This window comes from Trachemys scripta, chromosome 18 (assembly GCF_013100865.1).
Source record: "Trachemys scripta elegans isolate TJP31775 chromosome 18, CAS_Tse_1.0, whole genome shotgun sequence".
NCBI lineage: Eukaryota > Metazoa > Chordata > Testudines > Emydidae > Trachemys > Trachemys scripta.
The window spans coordinates 24296054-24317449 of record NC_048315.1 but is presented as its reverse complement, the minus strand read 5'-3'; the positions used below and the strand labels follow the sequence as shown (position 1 = coordinate 24317449).

The window sequence follows — 21396 nt, the reverse complement described above, 5'->3', positions numbered from 1 at the left end:
ACGGAAAGTATAGCAGTTCTGCTGTCTACTTCACTGCATCATACGTTAGCATAAACTACTGGATATATTACATGCTTCCTCCTCTTCTAGAATCACCATTCCAGTCACCGAGGACCCAGCTAAGGTTATATGACAGACACCAGCCTCTGTTGCATCAACATCCAAAAGGGCCGATTAAAAAGTATTACATTCCCCTCTTCACCCATCTTTAGCCAAACTGTGTCATGGTGGATGCAGTGAATGCTCGGGAAAAGCAATATCACTCCAAATCTACCCCTTACCTAGACACTGGAAGAGGCTAGATCTCCTGGGACAAAAGGCGCATACTTGTCTGTGACACTGCAGTTCAGGGCCTCACATGAGGCCCTAATGGCCAAATATGTTTTCATGAACTATTGAAAACTGAGTACTTCTATTGACCACTTACTGGAAGCACAAAAAGAAGAATTTCAGGCCATCATCACAGAGGGACAATTACTAGCAAGAACAGCGCTACAAACTGCAATGGATGTGGCTGACACAGCAGCCTGCTCAGTCTTGATGGCAGTGGTAATGAGTCGGGCATCCTGACCACACTTCTCATGGTTGCCCAGAGAGGTGCAGGCAGTGGTTGAAGATCTCCTGTTCAAAGGGCCCAAACTATTCGCTGACAAGACCGCCATGTCGTTCCACACCCTGAAAGACTTGAGAGCCATACTATGCTCCCTGGATATCTATACACCAAGGCAGAAGAAGAAATTTACATCACAACCATCTCACAGATCCTGATTATCCCAGTTCCCTCCATCACAGCGCTACTATGAACCACAGCGCAAGAGAACCCGGATCCAGAGGAGGAAGTAGTCAGCTTCCCTCGATCTCTCGACCCGCGTCTTCTAAACACCAGTTTTGACTCTTGGTTGAGGCCCCGAATGACCACTTCTTGCAATGCGATCAGCTGCCAGATACGGTGCTTCTATGCCCATTTGGTAGTTGCCTGACTCCTTTCTTACGGAATTGGAAGAACATCATCTCCAAAAAGTGGGTTTTGGAGATTGTTTCAAAGGGCTACTCCATCCACTTCATGTGCCTCCTCCCCACCCATCCTCCCTCCCCATCCTCTTCAGGGACCCTTTTCACGAGACACTGTTGCCTCAGGAAATAGATCACCTGCTCCGCCTAGGGGCCAAAGAATCAGTCCCCACTCACCTCAGGGGCAACATTTTTTTACTCCAGGTATTTCCTGATACCCAAGTCAAAGGGAGGTTGGAGGCCCATACTGGATCTACAGGCACTAAACAGATATGTGAAGGCTCAGAAGTTCAAGATGGTCACTCTAGCAGCTATTATTCCATCTCTGGAGCAAGGAGATTGGTTTCTGGCCCTTGACCTACAGGATGCCTACTTACATATTTCCATCCAACCATCTCACAGGAGATTTCTTCGATTCACCTGTGTGCAAAACCAGTATCCAAAACAGGGTGCTCCTTTTCAGCCGCACCCAGGATGGTCTCCAAGGTCCTCGCCATTGTAGTGGCACCCCTACGAACGTTGGGTATTGTCATCTACACATACCTGGATGACTTGCTTCTCTGGGGCTGAACTCGACTTGGTGTAGGTGAGAGCATTCCTCCTCTTGCATGGATTCAACACAACACCCTGTTGAACCTCATAGAGACAGTCCAGGCTGGCCCTCAAACGGGCAGGAATTGCCTCCAGCCCTTGAGCACATGGTGGCATGCACATTCGTGACGCAAAATGCCTGGCTATTCCTGAGACGTCTGCAGGTGTGGTTCAAATCTGTCTATTCCCCATACAGGGATGGGTTAGACAAGCCCCTGTTGATACTCTCCGGGGTCAAAACTCCACCAATGCTGACCCTAACAACAGACGCCTCCCTGATAGGCTGGGGAACCCATCTGAACAACCACAAGGTCCAGGGCAAGCAGTCTCCCTCAGAGGCGGTCCTCCACCTCAATCTCTTGGAACTAATTGCTGTCAGAAATGTCTGTATACGCTTTCTCGCATTCATCAGGGATACTCACACAAAGGTCATGACTGACAGTGTGACCTGCATGTTCTACATCAAATGGGTGCCAGATCACACTCCCTTTGTGCGGAAGCACTACAACTTTTTAATTGGTGCTCATCTCAGCTGCTTACCTGCCATGGATACAGAATGTGATAGTTGACCTTCCTAGTAGAAACTTCTCCCATGATCACAAATGGGAAATGAACCTCGCAGTGCTTCACAATATATTCAACCTATAAGGGACCCTGACAATAGACCTTTTTGGCACTTACCAGAACAGGAAAAGTCCTTGCTATTGCTTCAGAGCTGGATTGAGGAGACAGTCCCTGGGGGGCACCCTCGTCTTCTCATGGAGCGGGGACCTACTGTACACCTGTTATCCAAGGTCTTGTTGAAGATAGAGAGAGAGAGAGAGAAGATTATTCTGATTGCCCCCTCCTGGCCGAGACAAGTTAGGTTCCAGTATGTCCTCCGATTCCTCTTCTGCCCCTTCCTCATCTGTTCTCTTAGAACAACCCCAACATGCGGATCCTCTGGCTTCAAGCTTGACTCCTTTTTGGTTCCAACACCTACAGAGTGAATGCTCTGAACGGGTAAAAGAAGTGTTACTGCACAGTAGGAAATCAGCAACTCCTCATACCCACCTTCAAAAGTGGAAACAATTCCAAGTTTGGTGTGATTCCAAGCAAGTGGACCAGTCATCTTCCTCCCTCCCATTGATTCTGGACTATATTCTCGAGACCTCAAATGGTCCAGGCTTTCTCTTAGCTCACTTAAAGTTCATCTAGTGACTAAAACGGCCTTCCACCATCCGATGGACGGATACTCAGTGTTCGACTGTGCAACAACATGCAGATTCATTAAAGGCATGGGAATCCTCTTCCTGCGTGTTAGACCACCCACTCCAGCCTGAGACCTCAATCTAGTTCTAAGAACCCTGACCAGATCACCCTTTGAGCCTTTGGCTGTTTGCTCCCTATTACACCTATCCATTAAGATAGCATTCCTGGTGGCCGTTATTTCAACTCAAAGGATAGGAGAGATAGCGGCATTCAAGGCACATCCGCCATTCACATTCTTCATTTGAGGACAAAGTCACCTTGAGGACACACCACAAGTTCCTTCCTAAGGTGACCTCGTCCTTCCATGTGAATCAGTTAATTCATCTCTCTGTTTTTTCCCCAAAACCACATCATGACAATAGGGAGGCAACACTACATATGCTGGATGTTAGGAGAGCCCTAGCATTCTACTTAGCCAGCACTAAGGACTTTAAAAAGTTTCCCAAGCTCTTCCTTTCATTTGCGGACAGATTCAAAGGCTCCAGAATATCAACTCTAAAGACTCTTTGAATGGGTCTTCGGTTGCACTAATCACTGTTAGTGTGCTCAGAACCTGCTGCTCCTGTCAGGAATTCGCACTGTGACAAAGTCAGGCCAGATGGCTGCAGGAGAGTGCTGGAAGGCCGATATGTCAGCCCTAGAATGTTACAGGCCCTTTTTCCTACAAGCTGAGAATAGGTTACCTCTGGTCAATTGAGGACACCTGAATCTATGTAAGGGCTGCCTGAGACCTTTTAAAACCCTTGTTCTGGTGAGAGAAAGAGGGACGAGAAAATCTGCTCCCAGGCTAGTGGCAGCAGGGAAATAAACTTTTCCAGGGTGAGAGGCTGTACTTCTTCCCAGAAGGGAAACAGCCAAACCTGAGTGCCTGCTAGGGGAAGGACTGACACCCTGGGGCAAACAACAAGACAGCGAGGATGCAGGGACAGGTATCCCCCTTTATTTTTGTGTTTTGTGAGACTGTTTGGTGGAGGATCACCCCTTAGGCCAGCCCTGAGCACTACCCTGAAAATACGGCAAAAGGAGCATTGCGGGGAAGACAAACACTGCCCACAGTGGGACTGATTTACCCCAGGCCTGTCACCGCCAGAAGGGGAAGTGCTAAGTCTGGCGAGACAAAGGAGATGCCCTGCCATACGTGGTATAAGAAGTGGGATTGGACTCCGTGGCAAACCAACCCGTGGCAAGGTAAATTACCGCTCCCCACAAAATGGACGACGTTGTGAGGACACTGGTACAGGCCATGGCAGCACAACAGGAGGCTGTCGGAATCCAGATGGCCACTCAACAGGAGTCAGTACGGCTACAGCAGGGAACGAATCAGCTGCTGATGAGCCAGGCAGCCCGGATCAAGCCCCCGCTGCAGAAGGTCATGAACCAGCAGAAAGCCCTGACAGTTCTGACACATGGCCACGACAGGTCACAGTCCCTAAGGGCAAATAGTTACCTACAGAAGATGACAGTGGAAGATGATGTGGAGCCGTACCTTCTTACCTTTGAGAGAATGGCCCTATGCGAGACCTAGCCCCAAGACCAGTGGGCCAGCATCCTTGCCCCTTTCCTGTGTGGGGAGGCCCCGAAGGCCCACTACGACATGGCAGCGGAAGTGGCTACAGATTACCCTCAGTTGAAGGCTGAGATCCTGGCAAGGTCTGGGGTGACTACCACCATAAGGGCCCAGAGGTTCCACAAGTTGGAGGTACCAGGATGGCAAAGCACTGAGGTCCCAGCTGTTCGACCTGTTCCATCTAATGCGGAGATTAGATTTGGGGGGGAGGGATAGCTCAGTGGTTTGAGCATTGGCCTGCTAAACCCAGGGTTGTGAGTTCAATCCTTGAGGGGGCCACTTAGGGATCTGGGGCAAAAATCAGTACTTGGTCCTGCTAGTGAAGGCAGGGGGGCTGGACTTGATGACCTTTCAAGGTCCCTTCCAGTTCTAGGAGATAGGATATCTCCATTAATTAAAAAAAAAAGATGGCTGCACCCCGAGATCACAGCCCGGAGAAGATTATGGAAGTCGTAGTGTTGGACAGGTTCATGAGAGGACTACCGTTTGACCTATGAGGATGGGTCAGCCAAAATAACCCCTTCTCCTATGACGGGTTCCTCACCCTCGGAGAGAGACCAAAGAATGGCCAAAGAACTTTCTCAGACTTCCGGGGAAGAGATGTGCCGGGTCAAGAGGATTTATTCTCTACAACTGGCAAGCCTCGGAACACTAGATGAGAGAGGAGGGCAGACAAGAGGTTAGGAACCAGGATCTTGGCCCAGAACAAAAAGGCTGCGCTCGTAGGGAAGAAATCTTGTACAGCTGGTACGGGGGCGACTCAGTTTATGAGCTGGAAGCTGGACCCAATTCCACGGAGACCAATCCTGGGAGGGAAACAGAAATAGGTCCCCTTGAATTTGGGCATATTGGAACCTCCTTTGAGAATTTTGGGCAGGATAATGATCCACTATATGATAATATTAGAAAAGAGGTAATTGAGGTGAATGGGGTCCCAATGGAGGGGAAAACCAAAGGCCCAGGCCATACTTCATGATAAAAAGGGACCTATTTTATAGAGTAGTCCGAATGCAAGAGGAAGAAGTGGAGCAGCTCTTGGTATCTCAAAGGCACCAGAGGGCAGTGTTGGACCTAGCTCATAGCCGTTTGTTCAGAGGACATGTAGGGGTAGATAAGATAGGAGATCGAATCCTATGGAGGTTCTTTTGGCCAGGAGTTTATATGGAGGTCCGATGATATTGCGCCTTCTGTCCAGAATGCCAGTTACATGGCCCCCCACCACACTTAAGGGTCCCTTTAGTACCTCTCCCAATTATTGAAGTCCCATTCGAGGATTGCCATGGAGAAGTTAGCCCGTGGCCATCAGTGTGCACTTGTTCTGGACTTCGCCACCTGATACCAGAAGCCATACCCCTATGAAACACAATGACCAAGACGATAGCTAAGGAATTAATTCAAATTTTCTCTAGGGTGGGGATACCCAAAGAGATTTTGACTGATCAAGGAACGCCCTGTGTGTCAAAGTTGGTGAGGGACTTGTGTGCGATGCTCCACAAATGGGACTAAGAACGTCAGTCTACCATCCACAGACTGATGGCCTCGTTGAACGTCTTAATGGGACATTGAAGAACACAATACGGAAAGTGGTGAACCAGAATGGGAAAAATTGGGATATCTTACTACCTTACCTGATGTTTGCTATAAAGGAGGTTCCCCAGTCTTCAACCAGCTTTTCCCCTTTTGAACTGTTATATGGTTGCCACCCCTGTGGCATACTGGACATTGCCCAGGAGGGCTGGAAAGAACAGCCCAACCAGGAAAGAAACATCATTGAGCATGTGATGCAGATGAGGGACAGAATAGCCCAAGTCACCCCCATAGTGCGGGAACATATGGACCCAAAAGACCTATTACAATCGCCGAGCGATGGCCCGGAAATTCCAGGTGGGAGATCGGTAGTGGTGCTGGTCCCCACAGCTAAGAGAAAACTCCTGGCCAGATGGCAGGGACCATATGAAGTAATTGAAGCTGTTGGGGAGGTCAGCTATAAGATTCAACAGCCTGATCGCCAGAAGAGATCTACCATATCAACCTATTGAAGCCCCGGCAAGACAGGGACGCTCATCTGGTCTCCCTAGAGACACCACCCCAAGAAAATAAACATCAGGGACAGGTGGGAATATCCTCTGAATTGACGCCTGAACAACGAGCAGAAGTTATGAATATGATTGAACGAAACCACCATGTGTTCTCGGAGAAGCCAGGCAGGACTACAGAAGTTCATCATCAGAGATCCTGAAGTAAAGGTGAATATTAAGGCATCCCAGAGGCAAAAAGATCAAGATAGAAGTTAGGAGAATGCTAGAGCTAGGAGTCATCGAGGAGTCTCATAGTCAATGGTCCAGTCCAATCGTCCTGGTACCTAAGCCAGACGGCAGCATGAGATTCTGCAATGACTTCTGGAAAATAAAACGAGATGTCCCAGTTCGATGCTTACTGTATACCTCGGATAGACAAGCTAATCGAGTGATTGGGAAAAGCACAATTCCTGTCCACCCTTGACCTGACCAAGGGTTATTGACACATCCCTCTGGCCAAGGAAGCCAAAGAGAAGACTGCTTTTTCTATACCAGAAGGATTGTACCAGTACACTGTCCTCCCTTTTGGGTTACGTGGGGCTCCTGTGACTTTCCAGCAGCTCATAGATAAGCTGTTATGTCCATGTGGCAAGTATGCAGCCGCTTACCTTGCTGATGTCATCATACATAGCCCAGACTGGGAGACACCTAGAAAAGATACAAGCAGTACTAGATACTGAGGAAGGCAGGTTTCATCTCCAAATGTTCAATGGGGCTATCAAAAACCAAATACCTCGGGTACATCATGGGGAGGGGCATTGGAAAGCCCGCCCCCAACTGAACAAGTTAGAGGTGATACAAAGTTGGCCCCGACAGATCTGGAAGAAACAGGTCAGAGCATTCCTGGGGATAGTTGGGATGATTTTTTTTTTTTTTTTTTTTTTTTTTTAAACAAGTGAACAGAGTTTGAGCATAGAAGTTTCTGGTTATCAGGGAATAATGTACAGATTATCGAGGGTGCAAAGTTTGGCTTAAGATCGGGTGGCAGAAGGAATACATAATCTGCAATATCCCCGATTGGGGGTAAAAGGTTGATGGGTCAAAGTACAGGCAGTGAGATATGAGGGTATGAAGTTCATAGAGTGGCTATGTTCGGGTGTGGAGTATAATGAGTGGATATGTTGATGAGGATGGATTGACCCTCATTTGGTGAGACTTAATGTTCAGGGAGTTTATGGTTCCAGTTCATATGATCCAACGGAGAAGGTCACTTGGTCCCTTTCTCGTAGTGGGAGAACGATGTCACTCTGGCTCACGCCTCAGGGTACTGTCAGTGGCTGGTGATGCGCTCGATGTAGATGTCCCTGGACCATCGGATGATGTCTGAGACCATGAGGTGCCACATGAGCCGTTACTACAGGCGATTCATTCCCCACTTTGCTACCAGAGCATACCCGTTGACAGATCTGATAAAGGCTTGGGCCCCAGAGATAGTGAAATGGACCAGCGCAACTGAAGTAGCTTTTGCCGATCTGAGGACCGGCCTCTGCAAGCACCCAGTACTAGTAGCCCCAGACTTTGAGAAGGAGTTTATACTACAAACCCATGCCTCTGACGCTGGGTTAGGAGCCGTACTTTCTCAAATGGTAGGAAAGGAAGAACACCCAATCCTGTTTCTTAATAGGAAGCTCCTACCCAGAGAACAAAAGTATGCCGTGGTAGAGAAGGAATGCTTTACGGTAAAGTGGGCCACCAAAATCCTCTGATACTGCCTACTTGGACGGAGGTTTACCCTCATCACTGACCATGCCCCCCTGAAATGGATGCACTGTAACAAAGAAAGAAATGCAAGGGTAATGAGATGGTTTCTGTTGTTACAACCCTTCCATTCAGAGTGCAGCACAGGTCAGGGATCAAGCATGGCAACGCTGGGACATGTCAATGGTGCACTGTTTTTCGACCCAAGTAGGTGTTGAGAGGGGGGAGAATATGTGACAAAGTCAGGCTGGACAGCTGCAAGAGGGTGCTGGAAGGCTTATATGTTAGCCGTAGAATGTTAAAGGCCCTTTTTCCTACAAGTTGAGAAGGGGTTACCTCAGGTCAATTGGGGACACCTGAATCCTTTTAAGGGCTGCCTGAGATCTTTTAAAACCCCTCCTCTGGTGAGAGAAAGGGGGAAGAGAGAGACAAGCTGCTCCCAGGCTAGTGGCAGCAGGGAAATAAACTTTTCCAGGGTGAGAGGCTGTGCTTCTTCCCAGAGGGGAAACAGCCAAACTTACGTGTCTGCTAGGAAAGGACTGACACTCCAGGGCAAACAGGACAACCCAGTGAGGAGGCAGGGACAGGTATCCCCCTTTATTTTTGGGTTTGTGAGACTGTTTGCTTTTTGTTTGGTGGAGGATCACCCCTTGGGCCAATCTCGAGGGCTACCCTGAAAATATGATGAAAGGAGCACAGAGAAGGGAGACAAACAGTGCCCAGAGTGGGGCTGATTTACCTCAGGCCTGTCACCACCAGAGTGGGGAGTGCTAAGTCTGGCGAGATGAAGGAGGTGTCTTGCCGTAGCATGCATTCTACAAGATACATTTCCACTCGGTTGTGTTTGTTAAAGATGTCCCTTTGACGTACTGTACCTCAAAGTACCACACTGTAACCCCATATTCAGCATTCGTATATGTTTGTGATATTTCATTCAAAACATGCTATGTAAGATCTCATAGGAAGGTTATGACCTGCTGAAAACCATTGTTCTGTCAAAATATGTATCTCATTAGTGTGTATAAAGTTATGAGTTTTTGCTGTATGGCTGTCATTGAAATATGGTGTAAGTTTGAGAGTCGTCCATTGCTAGTTCTCCAGTGACAACGAAGGAGGTGACCAACACCCAGGCAGGTGTTAAATGACCATTAATCAGCAGCGGAGTTGTAAACAAGGGATGTACAGTTCTGTAAGAGAGTTGCGCAAGCATCACACAATAGGAGGAGTACTCAACTCTGTGACTCAGCAAGGCCCACCAGGGCACGTCTGGGCTAGTATTGTCCAGGCACCTGGACTGAGGGTATAAAATAAGGGATGGTGGCATCGTGCTTGTACCTTTCTCCTCCCCCACTTACGCTGCAAGCAACAAGAATGCTGGGAAGGCAAAGACCTAAACTGAGGAGACTGGTCCCAAACTTAAAGGGAAAGCCTGTGTATTAAGGACTGTCACCTACCTGCAACCAGGGCCGGATTTCCAGTTAGGCACAGTAGGCACATACCTAAGGGTGCTGGCATTCTAGGACTGCTTAAAAGTTAAACGTGGGTTAAAAGTTTCATTTTTATGGAAAACACGATGGCCAGCTGTAGGCGGGGGGGGGGGCGTGAAGATGCTATACTTAAGAGCACATAAGGTGTCAATATGGTCGTGTCTGCACCATGCAGTGGGGTGAGAAAAACTGCTTAATCCAAATCTTGCTTAGTCTAATAAGGGTTAGGATTTAGACTGCAAGCTTGCCTTTTATTTTCTTTGGTACCTTTTGTGCCTACCACTTAAAATCACTTAAAATCTATCTTTCTGTAGTTGTTAACTTATTTTAATGTTTTATCCTTACCAGTGAGTTTGGCTAAAGTATTTGGGAAATCTGCTCATTTTACAAAGAATTATAGAATCATAAAATATCAGGGTTGGAAGGAACCTCAGGAGGTCATCTAGTCCAACCCCCTGCTCCAAGCAGGACCAATCCCCAACTATAAATCATCCCAGCCAGGGCTTCGTCAAGCCTGAGCTTAAAAACTCCTAAGGAAGGAGATTCCACCGCCTCCCTAGGTAACCCATTCCAGTGCTTCACCACCCTCCCAGTGAAAAAGTTTCTCCTAATATCCAACCTAAACCTCCCCGACCGCAACTTGAGACCATTACTCCTTGTTCTGTCAAGGTACATGTCCACTTTCCTTTGATGAAGTGGTGAACTAATAAAAAACTTGCATTGCTCAGGAAAGGATTTGGAGTGGTGCAAGATGGTATATTCCTGGGGTGAAAGGCTGGGGCCTTGGGAGATTTGCTGGTGCCTTTCTCTGTGTGATTCATGAGTGGCACAGGGAGCATTCATGCAATTTAGCTGGGTGGGGGGCTCCACATGCCGTTGTGTTGAGTGATGACAGCACCTGGAGGGGTTTGCTGCTTGTCACTCGCAAAAACATTGTGAGAGACGGCCCTGGCTGGAGAGTTAAGGGGCACAGTGGTACCCCGATTCCAGGTTGTACCCCAGGGATCCCATCAGAGTCCCCATCTCTGAAATCTCCAGGGCAGCAGCGTGGGCCTCAGAGAACACTGTGCAATTACCCAAGACTCAGACTCTGATACCATCTTCAGCTCCACTGCGTTATCAGTAATAGGCTCCACTCGGAAGCCCCAGCTGTCCATAGGGCATGCTGCTGTGGAGTCACCTACAGTGGAGCACCCATAGGGACACTACAGTAACTCCTTGCTTAACATGGTAGTTATGTTCCTGAAAAATGCTACTTCAAGCAAAATGATGTTAGGGGAAATTGGATTCACTTAAGAATTAATGTAAATGGGGAGGGTGGTGTTAGGTTCCAGGGAAATTTTTTTTGCCAGACAAAAGGCTACACACACACAGACACAGTATAAGTTTTAAACAAACTATTTCCAAAGTGCCGGGAGAGAGAGAGAGAGAGAGAGACGCTGTGTGTGTGTGTGTGTGTGTGAGAGAGAGAGAGAGACTCTCTCACACACACTGTGTGGGTGTGTGACACACACCTTGCCCATTTAAGTACGCTGACTCCACTCTAAGTACACTGCCTTTTTAAGTACTGTAGATCAGCAAGTTGAGACAGCAGTTGCTGCCAGCAAGCTCCCTCCATCCTGAGCCCTGTCGTGTCCCCCCTGCTCTGTGGAGATGGAGTACAAGAGCGGGGGTGGGGGGGAAGGGAACCCCTCTCTCCCCCTCCCCTCATCCCCTGCACGGCAGGCAGGAGGCTCCTGGGAGCAGCTCCAAGGCAGAGGGCAGAAGCAGCACATGGCAGTGGGGGGAGGGACAGCTGAACTGCTGATTGATAGCCTGCTGGGCGGCTGCCGCACAGGGAACTTAGGGGAGCTGATGGGGAGCTGCCGGCCCACCCTGGTTCCAAGCCCCCACCAGCTAGCTGAACGGGCTGCTCTTTCTGCAAGCAGTGGACAAAGCAGGTGGCTGCCAAACAACGATATTAGGGAGCATTGCGCAACTTTAAACAAGCGTGTTCTCTAATTGATCAGTGACATAACAAAGCAACATTAACGGGGCCGACGTTCAGTGAGGAGTTACTGTACTTGAAGAAGAAGAAGAAGAAGAGGAAGTTACTCACCTTGTGCAGTAACGATGGTTCTTTGCGATGTGTCCCTATGATACTGTCCTCTTCCCCTCTGCTTCGGAATTCCCGTCAAGGATCTCGGCCGTAGTGAAGGAACTGGGGGCAATTCACCCACACAGTGCTACATAGCCTTGAGGCAGACCACGAGGAAGGGAGGGTGCATGTGCGGGCAGAACAGACACTGCTACCTAAAATCTTCAAATAGAGGCACTGGGGGCAGCTACACCTACAGTGGAGACCCCTTAGGGGACACATCTCAAAAAACCATTGTTATTGCACAAGGTGAGTAACTTCCTCTTTTTAAAAAAAGAACAGGAGTACTTGTGGCACCTTAGAGACTAACACATTTATTTGAACATAAGCTTTCGTGGGCTACAGCCCACTTCTTCGGATGCATAGAATGGAACACACTGAAAGAAGATATTTATACATACAGAGAACGTGAAAAGGTGGAAGTACGCATACCAACTGTAAGAGGCCAATCAATTGAGATGAGCTATCATCAGCAGGAGAAAAAAAGCCTTTGAAGTGATAATCAAGATGACCTATAGAAGGTGTGAGGATACTTAACATGGGGAAATAGATTCAATTAGTGTAATGACCCAATCATTCCCAGTCTCTGTTTAGACCTAAGTTAATCGTATCTAATTTGCATATTAATTCAAGTTCAGCAGTCTCTCTTTGGAGTCTGTTTTTGAAGTTTTTTTTGTTGCAAAATTGCCACCTTCAGGTCTGTCACTGAGCAGTTAGAGAGACTGAAGTGTTCTCCCACTGGTTTTTGAATGTGATGATTCCTGATGTCAGATTTGTGTCCATTTATTTTTTTGCGGAGAGACTGTCCGGTTTGGCCAATGTACATGGCAGAGGGGCATTGCTGGCACATGATGGTGAGCCCCTGCACATCTACCAACGTGATGTATGCCATCATGTGCCAGCAATGCTGCTGATAGCTCATCTCAATTGATTGGCCTCGTACAGTTGGTCTGCGTACTTCCACCTTTTCATGTTCTCTGTATGTATAAATATCTTCTGGCTGTGTGTTCCAGTCTGTGCATCTGATGGAGTGGGCTGTAGCCCACGAAAGCTTATGCTCAAATAAATGTGTTAGTCTCTAAGGTGCCACAAGGACTAACACGGCTGCTACTCTGATTCCGCTTTTTAGTTATGTTGTGGTAACATCTGAATGCCCCAGTCAAGAACGGAACCCCATTATGTTTTGCACTTCGCAAATGCAAAGGAAGAAATGGTCCCTTGCTCCCAAGGAGGTTACAATCTAAATAAGACAAGCAAAGGGTATAACGGGCTAAGCAATTGGTCAGCGTTGAGGGGAAACTGTTAGTATCACTTAAAAAAAAAAAAAGTATGACGGCTGGTGTGGTGTGAGGCTAAATGGCCTTACATATGGGCTCTGTAGGCTCACTAGTATTAACCTCCACTTCTTCGAGTTACTGCACATGGGGATCCCACTTGCTGATGTCTGTGTGCCCCAGCACAGGAGCTCTGAACATTTTCACCAACAGTGTCCCGCAGGGGTTGCGGCTGTGCCTTGCATGCCCTCTCACCCCTCCCCTGCCCCTCCACACCCCAGGGTACAAAGGGTACAGTGACCCCAACTGCCACACCGTTCTTTCAAGCTGCCTTTAGGTGGTGAGTCAGAACAACCTAGTGTCCCTTTGTACTATTCTTGCTATGTAGTTAGTAGTTTGTTATAGTTCGTTATTAGTTGTTACTGTTTTATTTAGTTTGTTAGCAGTAAGCCAGCAAACGAAAAGGGCGGGGGGCGGGTGCGAATCTTATGGCACAGATTAGGTCACAAGGTTTTAAGTCCTGCCCCCCCGTGGGTGGGTTATGCATCTCACTGACACCCATGACGGATGCCTTCACTGTCCCTGGATAAATGTGCCATAGGCAGGTCTTCCAAGAAGCATGCACAAAAGGACAGGCAATCCAGACTGAAGCTTTTCCTCATGGAAAAATCCAGGAAAGCGATGTTGGGCTCTGAACACAGACCAGCCACAGAAGCGTCTTCCTTTCTGAATCATCCGTCCAATTCTCCTCTCACCCGAGATATGACACCAAACACTTGAGCAAGGAAGCAGCCAAGGTGGGGGACGGAGCAGGACTGGAATCCTCAGGACTGCACTGCAGCAAGGAGCCAGTGCAGAAGTCTTCCACCTCCCCAAGAAGAACTGAAGGGAAGAGGAATGGAAAAGGGCATTTGTCTTTTCTCTCTTTGGCACTGGCTCCATCAGCACTGTTCCTCCTGGCCTAGGAGCGCTCAGGATGGTTCTCTGCAGGGCTTCCTTTGTTGGCACCAGTAGCTTCAATCCAATCCCACTCTGCACCAGTGGTTTCAGCTGCTCAAAGAGATCTTCAGTTTGGGAAGAGGCATCTGCAACATCCTCAATCCAGATGTCTTTTACAAATAATTTTGCAGTTCCAAGTAATTCTTTTGTGTCTTCAGCAGATCCTAGGTCACTCCAGAACCTGAGTCACAAATCCTGGAGGTTTCCCTGATTCAAGTGCCAGAAAAGAAGCCATATAGATGGAGGGAAAACAATGAGAAGGATCTTCTTACTAGATTTGTGGACGCTTATTCTCATTATGCTCCTTGGTTTCCTCTGAATTGTCCAAATGTCCCTTTCCCGTATGGGCCACAACTTGGCCATATTGGCCCACGTGGCTCTGATATCCATAATTTCAGGGACAAGTTCTGCCACAATATGAGAGATCTGAACCCTTTCCAATTTATCAATATCTTCCTTGAATTGTGGGCCTCAGAACTGGACCCAGGATTTCAGCAGTGGTCACATTAGTGCCAAATAAAGAGGTGAAATAACTTCTCTGCTCCTACGTGAGATTCCCCAGATTGTGCATTCCAAGAGCGCTTTTGGCCACATCATCACAGTGGGAGCTCATCTGATTATCCGCCATGATCCCCAAGTCATTTTCAGAGTCATTGCTTGAAAGGATAAAGTCCCCATCCTGTAAGGATGGCCTCCATTCTTTGTTCCTAGATGTATATCTTTACATTTAGCTGGATTAAAAGGCACATTATTTCCTTGTGCCCCGTTTACCAAACAGTCTGGATTGCTCTGAATCAGTGACCTGTCCTCTTCATTGTTTACCAATCCTCCAAATTTTGTGTCACCTTCAAAATTTATCAGTGATGATTTTATGTTTTCTTGCAGGTCACTGGTAAAAATGTTAGAAACTGTAGGGCCAAAAAACCTATCCCTGCGGGACCTTGTTGAAAATCAAATGCACTCGATGAATATTCCCCATTTATGGTTACATTTTTGAGACCTTATCAGTTAGCCAGTTTTTAATCCATTTAATGTGTGCCATATTAATTTTATATCATTTGTTTTTTAACCAAAATGTTGTGCAGTATCAAGTGAAATGCCTTAGAGAAGTCAAAGTATATTACATCAACACCATTACCTTTAGCAACCAAATGTATAATGTCATAAAAAAAGATACCAAGTTAATTTGACAGGATCTATTTTCCATAAACCCATATTGATTTGCATTAATTATATTACCCTCCTTAATTCTTTATTAATTGAGCCCTGTATTGGCTGCTACATTATCTTTCCCAGGATTCTTGTCAAACGGGCAGGCCTATAATGACCCGGGTCATCCTATTACACTCTCTAAAAATTACATGTTAGTTTTCTTCCAGTCTTCTGGAAGTACCCCAGTGCATCCAAGACCTATTGAAAATCAACATTAACAGTCCAGCGAGCCCTTCAGTCAGCTCTTTTAAAACTCTTGGATGGAAATGATCTGGACCTGCTGACTGAAAAAATGTGTGATTTTAGGAGCGTCTGTTTAACAGACTCCAGAAATACTAGTGGAATGCAGTGTTATGATCACATATAGTGGGACTATATCACGTGTGTTCTCTAAATACATAACAGAAATATTTACTGGACACTTCTGCTTTTCTGTATTATTATTGGTAACTCTACCATTTCCAAATAGCAATGGACCAGTGTCATTGTCAGGAGGATTCTTTTTGTTCCTAATATATGTAAAAAAACCTCCTTACTGTCCTTAACTCTGCTGGCCATACATTTCTCCTTGTGTCCGTTGGCTTTCCTTTTTAATTTTCTACAATTGCTAACTTCTGATTTATATTCATGATTATAAATTTCCCTTTCTTCCATTTGTTACCTACTATTTTTTAATTTTTATAGCTGCCTTCACTTCTCCTTTAAACCAGGTATTTTTTTAACCAGTGCGGGTTTCCTCATTTGTGGAATTGTGGCTTTTGGAGCATCTAGGAAGGTGTTCTTAAATGATTCCAAATGATCATTCACATTTTTCTGATGAAATTCTTCCTCCCAACTTATCGGGCTCATAATTGTTTTTAACTTTGTGAAGTTGGCTCCATTAAAGCATCAATTACATCTCTACCCCGATATAACGCTGTCCTCGGGAGCCAAAAAATCTTACCGCCTTATAGGTGAAACCGCGTTATATCGAACTTGCTTTGATCCGCCGGAATGTGCAGCCCCGCTCCTCCAGAGCGCTGCTTTACCGCGTTGTATCAGAATTCGTGTTATATTGGGTCGCGTTATATCAGGGTAGAGGGGTGTGTGTGTGTGTATGTGTGTATGTATCTATCTATCTATATCTATATCTATATATTCCTGGTCTGGACTCTATTCTGCTTGAACTTTATAAATGATCAAGTCATCTTCACCCAATGTGCAGTCAGCCTCTGGCACTCCTTGCCATGGGATTTTATGAAGGCCAAAAGTATAACTGAGTTTAAAAAAAAGAATTGGGTATGCTCCTCATCAATGGCTTTTCGTCAAAACAGTCGGGACACAACCCATGTTCTGAGTGACCTTAAACCTTCACCTGCCAGGACCGGACAATAAGATGGGTCATTTGAAATTGTCCTGTTTTGTTCATTCCATCTGAAGCATCTGGTTGTGACCACTGTTAGAAGACCAGATACTGCGCTAGACCATTGGTATGACCCAGTATGGCTGTTCTTATGTTCTTCAAGAGACGGGGCACCAGAAAACATCGCCCTGGCCTTCCACCCAGTTCTTACACCAAAAATAGGTACATTTACAGTAACATCCATATGCTAACCTTTGAGTGTTTAGCTGTGATCCTGTTATCACTGTGAAAAGAATGTTTATGGTAACAGGTTTGTTTTTTTCCCCTCCTAATAAAGATCAGCCAACTGGCCCCTGCTGGTTCTGTCTTTCCAGCCCTGAAGTTGAGAAACATTTGGTTGTTAGTATCGGCACACACGTGAGTACTTCTTGGTACATTCTTCTCACAGAAAAGTGCAGTGTTGTACTGATGCTTATGATTGAAAGCCACTTTCTTTTTAACACTTGACTTTAAACTGCAATTAAAAATATCCTAAACTAGACAGAAAAGGGTTGTCTGGCAGCTACAGGTCACAGAAACCTCTGATTATCCTCTCACAAACCTCAAAGGAAACCTGACACTGTCCAGTTTCACCGCTGTTCAACACAAGAGGTGCCACAGCCCATTTTGACTACGTATCAACCACACACGATGTCCTGAGTGTGAGCATGTAATTCTGTGATTCCAACTTAAATCATGTACCTAAGTAGGTAAAAGATCTCCCAGCAGGCCAGTTTATTCTACTCTGCAGTTAGATCACTTTTCTTTTCTTTGTTTATGCTCAGGGAACCACGGCAAGGCCAGATCTGCACTAGAAAGATTTGCCAGTGTAGTAATGTCAGTCAGGGTGATTTTTCTTTAATGACATTTCTATACCTGCCAAAGCCCTAGTGTAAATGCAGTTATATTGGCAAAAAAGTGCTTCTACCAGTATGATTTATTCTGTGAGATAAACCAGTGTAGCTGTATGGACAACATCACGTCTTTTTTCTTTTTTGCTAGTATAAGGCATGACTGCAGTAGGAGGGTTTGCCATTTTATTTGTGTCACAAATCCACAAAATCAGTGCTACACCCCAGCTTTAGAATAGTCTCTTGGCAGAATCCCTTCAGTGTGCCAGAGTCCCAAAGGGGTCTTGCTCTTCCTTCAGGGTAGGCTACGTGGCCTCACTGCCTCCTGAGACTGAACCTCTAGGTCTTCAGCACTCCTGCTTCACACCGTGCCAAGTCCAGCTGAGAGAGACTCTTGGTTAGAGACTTGTATGCTCTTCAGGGACTAATGCACTTCCCGCAGTATTTGCAGTGACACTCAAGCAGCATTTTCAAAACAGTCGGCTGTATTAGTCTGCTGGAATATAGCACTGGAATTCCGTAGGTTAGCATAGAGCCATTAACATTAAAGCATAGTCCATGCCAATCAACCCAGAGCAATTCACTAGCCAAGCTGTAGGGAACTCCCATTTTCAGGCTCTGTGTCTCTGACTTCCTTCCTTAGTCAGTTCCCAGGTACAAGAGCTCCAAGTTTTTGCCAGAGCCCATGTTTATTCCCCCACCTCATTCTCCTCCCTTTGGGTCATTGATTGCTAGATGTCAATATCCTGGTGACTGGATTTCCATTGTCTTCTCAGATTTTCTGCTGATACGGGTTGGCCTTGGCCAATCTTTTTAATGACCCGTTCAGTCTGCTCAGACAGCTAGCCTACACACCCACACACTTATGTCTCTTAGTCTGCCCTGAGAGCAAACTTAATCCGTTTCCCACTCCCCTCCTCCCCCCACCATGGATAGCTGAGCAAAGTATGAGGGGAAACTGCATCACACAGAGGCGTCACAAAAATATTACAAAAAATTCCCTGTTTGTCACAAGCTACATTAACAAACCTTTTCTAGTGCAGACCTGGTCTAAGACTGTCCTGAGATGGAAACCTACTTCAGCAGTGGAACCTACTGGCTCTCAGCAAAATTCCAGCTCAAATCATGAGAATCAAACGCATTTCTTAATGATTAAACCTTCTTGTTTATAAGTCTTTGGTGATCTTTTTCTCTGGATAACTTTCTATCTAGTTGGAGACCATTATGTCTTGTGTAAGAATACCTGAGCCCTGATTCCGTGAGCTCCTCTAGGTTAAACAGTGTTGATAGCTGGCTATTCCACTTTGCCTAAAGCTGCTGTGGAATATAAACCAACATTTGAGCTGATTATGAACTATTATAGGATCAAATGCATTCATTCTTTATTTTAAACCCAACCATAAATTCCCAAGTGGATTTTCTGTCAAGCTGCGTCATATCCAGAAATCCCATTTATTGCCACCCTGACTGAAGCCCATCTCAGCTGCCTCCTTGCAGGTGGCACTTTGCCCTGCCTCCAAATTAATTGTTTGCAGTGCCATACCCTTTTTTAAGTCCTCTGATAATTGACAGCCTGCTACAAAATCTCCTTGAAGTAGAGCCTGGGGTATTCTGTCAATTTTGTCTTTTGAATCTTGCAGCTGTGAGCCGGGTTAGCCATGGGGGAATAATCATGGCAAGGTCTGAATTGGTTTGCTGTGAATGGTTGCTTATGTATTTTCTGACCTCTTGTTCTGTTCTAGTGCTATCTTGCCCTTGCCAAGGGTGGCTTATCAAATGATCATGTCCTGATTTTACCTATTGGGCATTACCAGTCAGTGGTTGAACTTTCTTCAGAGGCGATGGAAGAAATAGACAAGTACAAATCTGCCCTGAAGAAATTTTTCAGAAGCAAAGGAAAAAGATACGTGTTGTTTGAAAGAAATTACAGGAGTCAGCACCTACAGCTGCAGGTAGGGTTATAACACACCAGTGGAAGAACACAACCTAAGCTGCTTTGAAAGGGAACCGCTCACGTTTCAACCTAAGTACAGGCAAACTCCCTTCTCTGTTTTTCCTCCTTGGCATCCCAAAGTGTAGATAATCTTGCAACCAGCAGATGGGAAGCAGGATGAAGGCAAAACCCCTGTGACCACTTAAATGGCCACTTGAACATGTTTAATTTTTCCTGTTACAGCAAGTGCAGAGAGCTGAGTTTACTGAAGGCCAGTGTCAATAGACTGGAACATTTATTATCTTCAACTGATAAAGACCAGAAGGGCTTCATGTGAGCCGGTAGGCTCTCCTCCTGCTTTGGTTTTAGCAGCTCTTGTTGGCATGTGCAGTGGGTTACTGTTCAAGGTACTGAGCTAGGCAGGAAAGCTTACAAGTGTGTGCTATAACATGTACAGATCTTTGGCCGGTGTCTGAAAACAGTGATGCTCAGTGACCAGTTTTTGCTGCATGGATTATGGAAGGTGCATTGCGTGGTTTTCTACTTGGTGGATCTGGGACAGTTTCAGAGTGGCCTCAATCTACCACAAAGGGTATTGGAGGACAGTCCTGAAAACGTTTCAAGAACTTTTAGTTTGTGTCTTTTTCTTGTGTCCACCATCTCCAGGTGATTCCTGTACCACTCAACTGCTGTGCTACTGAAGACATTAAGGAGTCCTTTATTTTACAAGCACAAGAACAGGAGATTGAATTATTAGAAATCCCAGAGCACTCGGATATCAAGCAAGTATGAAACAAGACTTTCATCTCTAATTTACTTATCCGTTCTGGTTTGGCGTTTCATCCAGCAGTAGCCTCACATGACCAGATTAAGCAGTCGGGGTTGTGATATACTGTGGGCCTGAGTTTTGAGGCGCTGAGCACTTACCTGTCAAGGTGAAAACAGTGTGAGTTGCAGGTGCTCTGCATCTCCAGCATTAAACCCTGTATCAATAATTGCTGTAGGCTGACTGTCTGGGGTGGCCTTTAATCAGACATTGCTAATATGACCTCCTCTTCCTTTTATTTGAATAAAACCTCTGAGGTTCCCATAGGTCGGTGCAGTTTTCTGCATCATTGAACTTATAAAAAAAACCCAACCCTTTACGTTTTGTAGATTAGTCGTCTCTCTGTTATAGTGGCGGTAAATAAAGCCCAGAAGCCAGAAGTGTCTGAAGTGAGGGGATATCAGAAATAAGTCTCCAGCTGGCATGCCAGTCATGTGCGCATGGCTGGCCGAATTCACTGCTGACGAGAGCAGTGCAGCTCCATTTGCTTCGGTGGAATAGTGCCAGTTTATGCCAAGTGACTGGCTCTTGGGGCACCTGCCTGGGCAGAGTTTAGAGAGCACTTGCTCTTCTTGCTGGATCACTGAGTAATAACTAGCAGCAGTCTAGCTTGCTGTGTCCTTTGGGCCCATTATTCCTTGAAAAACACGTTTGCAGCTGAAGTAGGAACAAGCCAAAAATTAGGTCCCGACTTTTTCTTTTAACTCTGACACACTGAGGTTCATTTCAAGCAAAGCTGAGGCTTTCCTCAGGCTGGCTCAGAGAAAACTCCTGTTAGGAAATGGGAACAAAACTACGTAACCTTGTAAAGCAGCTAGATGCCATGAATAAAACCAGGTCACTTTCCACAAGGAGTATTACGAGCTCTTCATGCTCCAGAGGAGGAGTTGACTGGCTAGCTTCCGGCCAATAAATAACACAGATGTGTTTGTATTGCTGTGTGAAGCAATGCAAAGGTTCAATAATACCCTCTCTGTGGTAGAAAGTAGAAGGCCTTGATTTTCAGCAGGCTGGGTTGTGGACATTAGATGTTGAAACCAAACTAAAATAATAATTAAACACAAAGATGCTTTATGCTGGTCTGTAGGAGCCTTGACCAA

At 46.2% G+C, this 21396-nt stretch overlaps 1 protein-coding gene across 1 annotated transcript in view; it reads left to right on the top strand.

The window, feature by feature from the left end:
- Positions 1-21396, top strand: part of CWF19L1 (CWF19 like cell cycle control factor 1) — a 49135-nt gene that overhangs the window by 22060 nt on the left and 5679 nt on the right. Inside the window, exons 10-12 of the mRNA XM_034752913.1 lie at positions 16985-17064; positions 19280-19489; positions 20137-20256. Coding sequence (XP_034608804.1) covers positions 16985-17064; positions 19280-19489; positions 20137-20256 — 410 coding nt within the window. The remainder of the gene's footprint in view (positions 1-16984; positions 17065-19279; positions 19490-20136; positions 20257-21396) is intronic.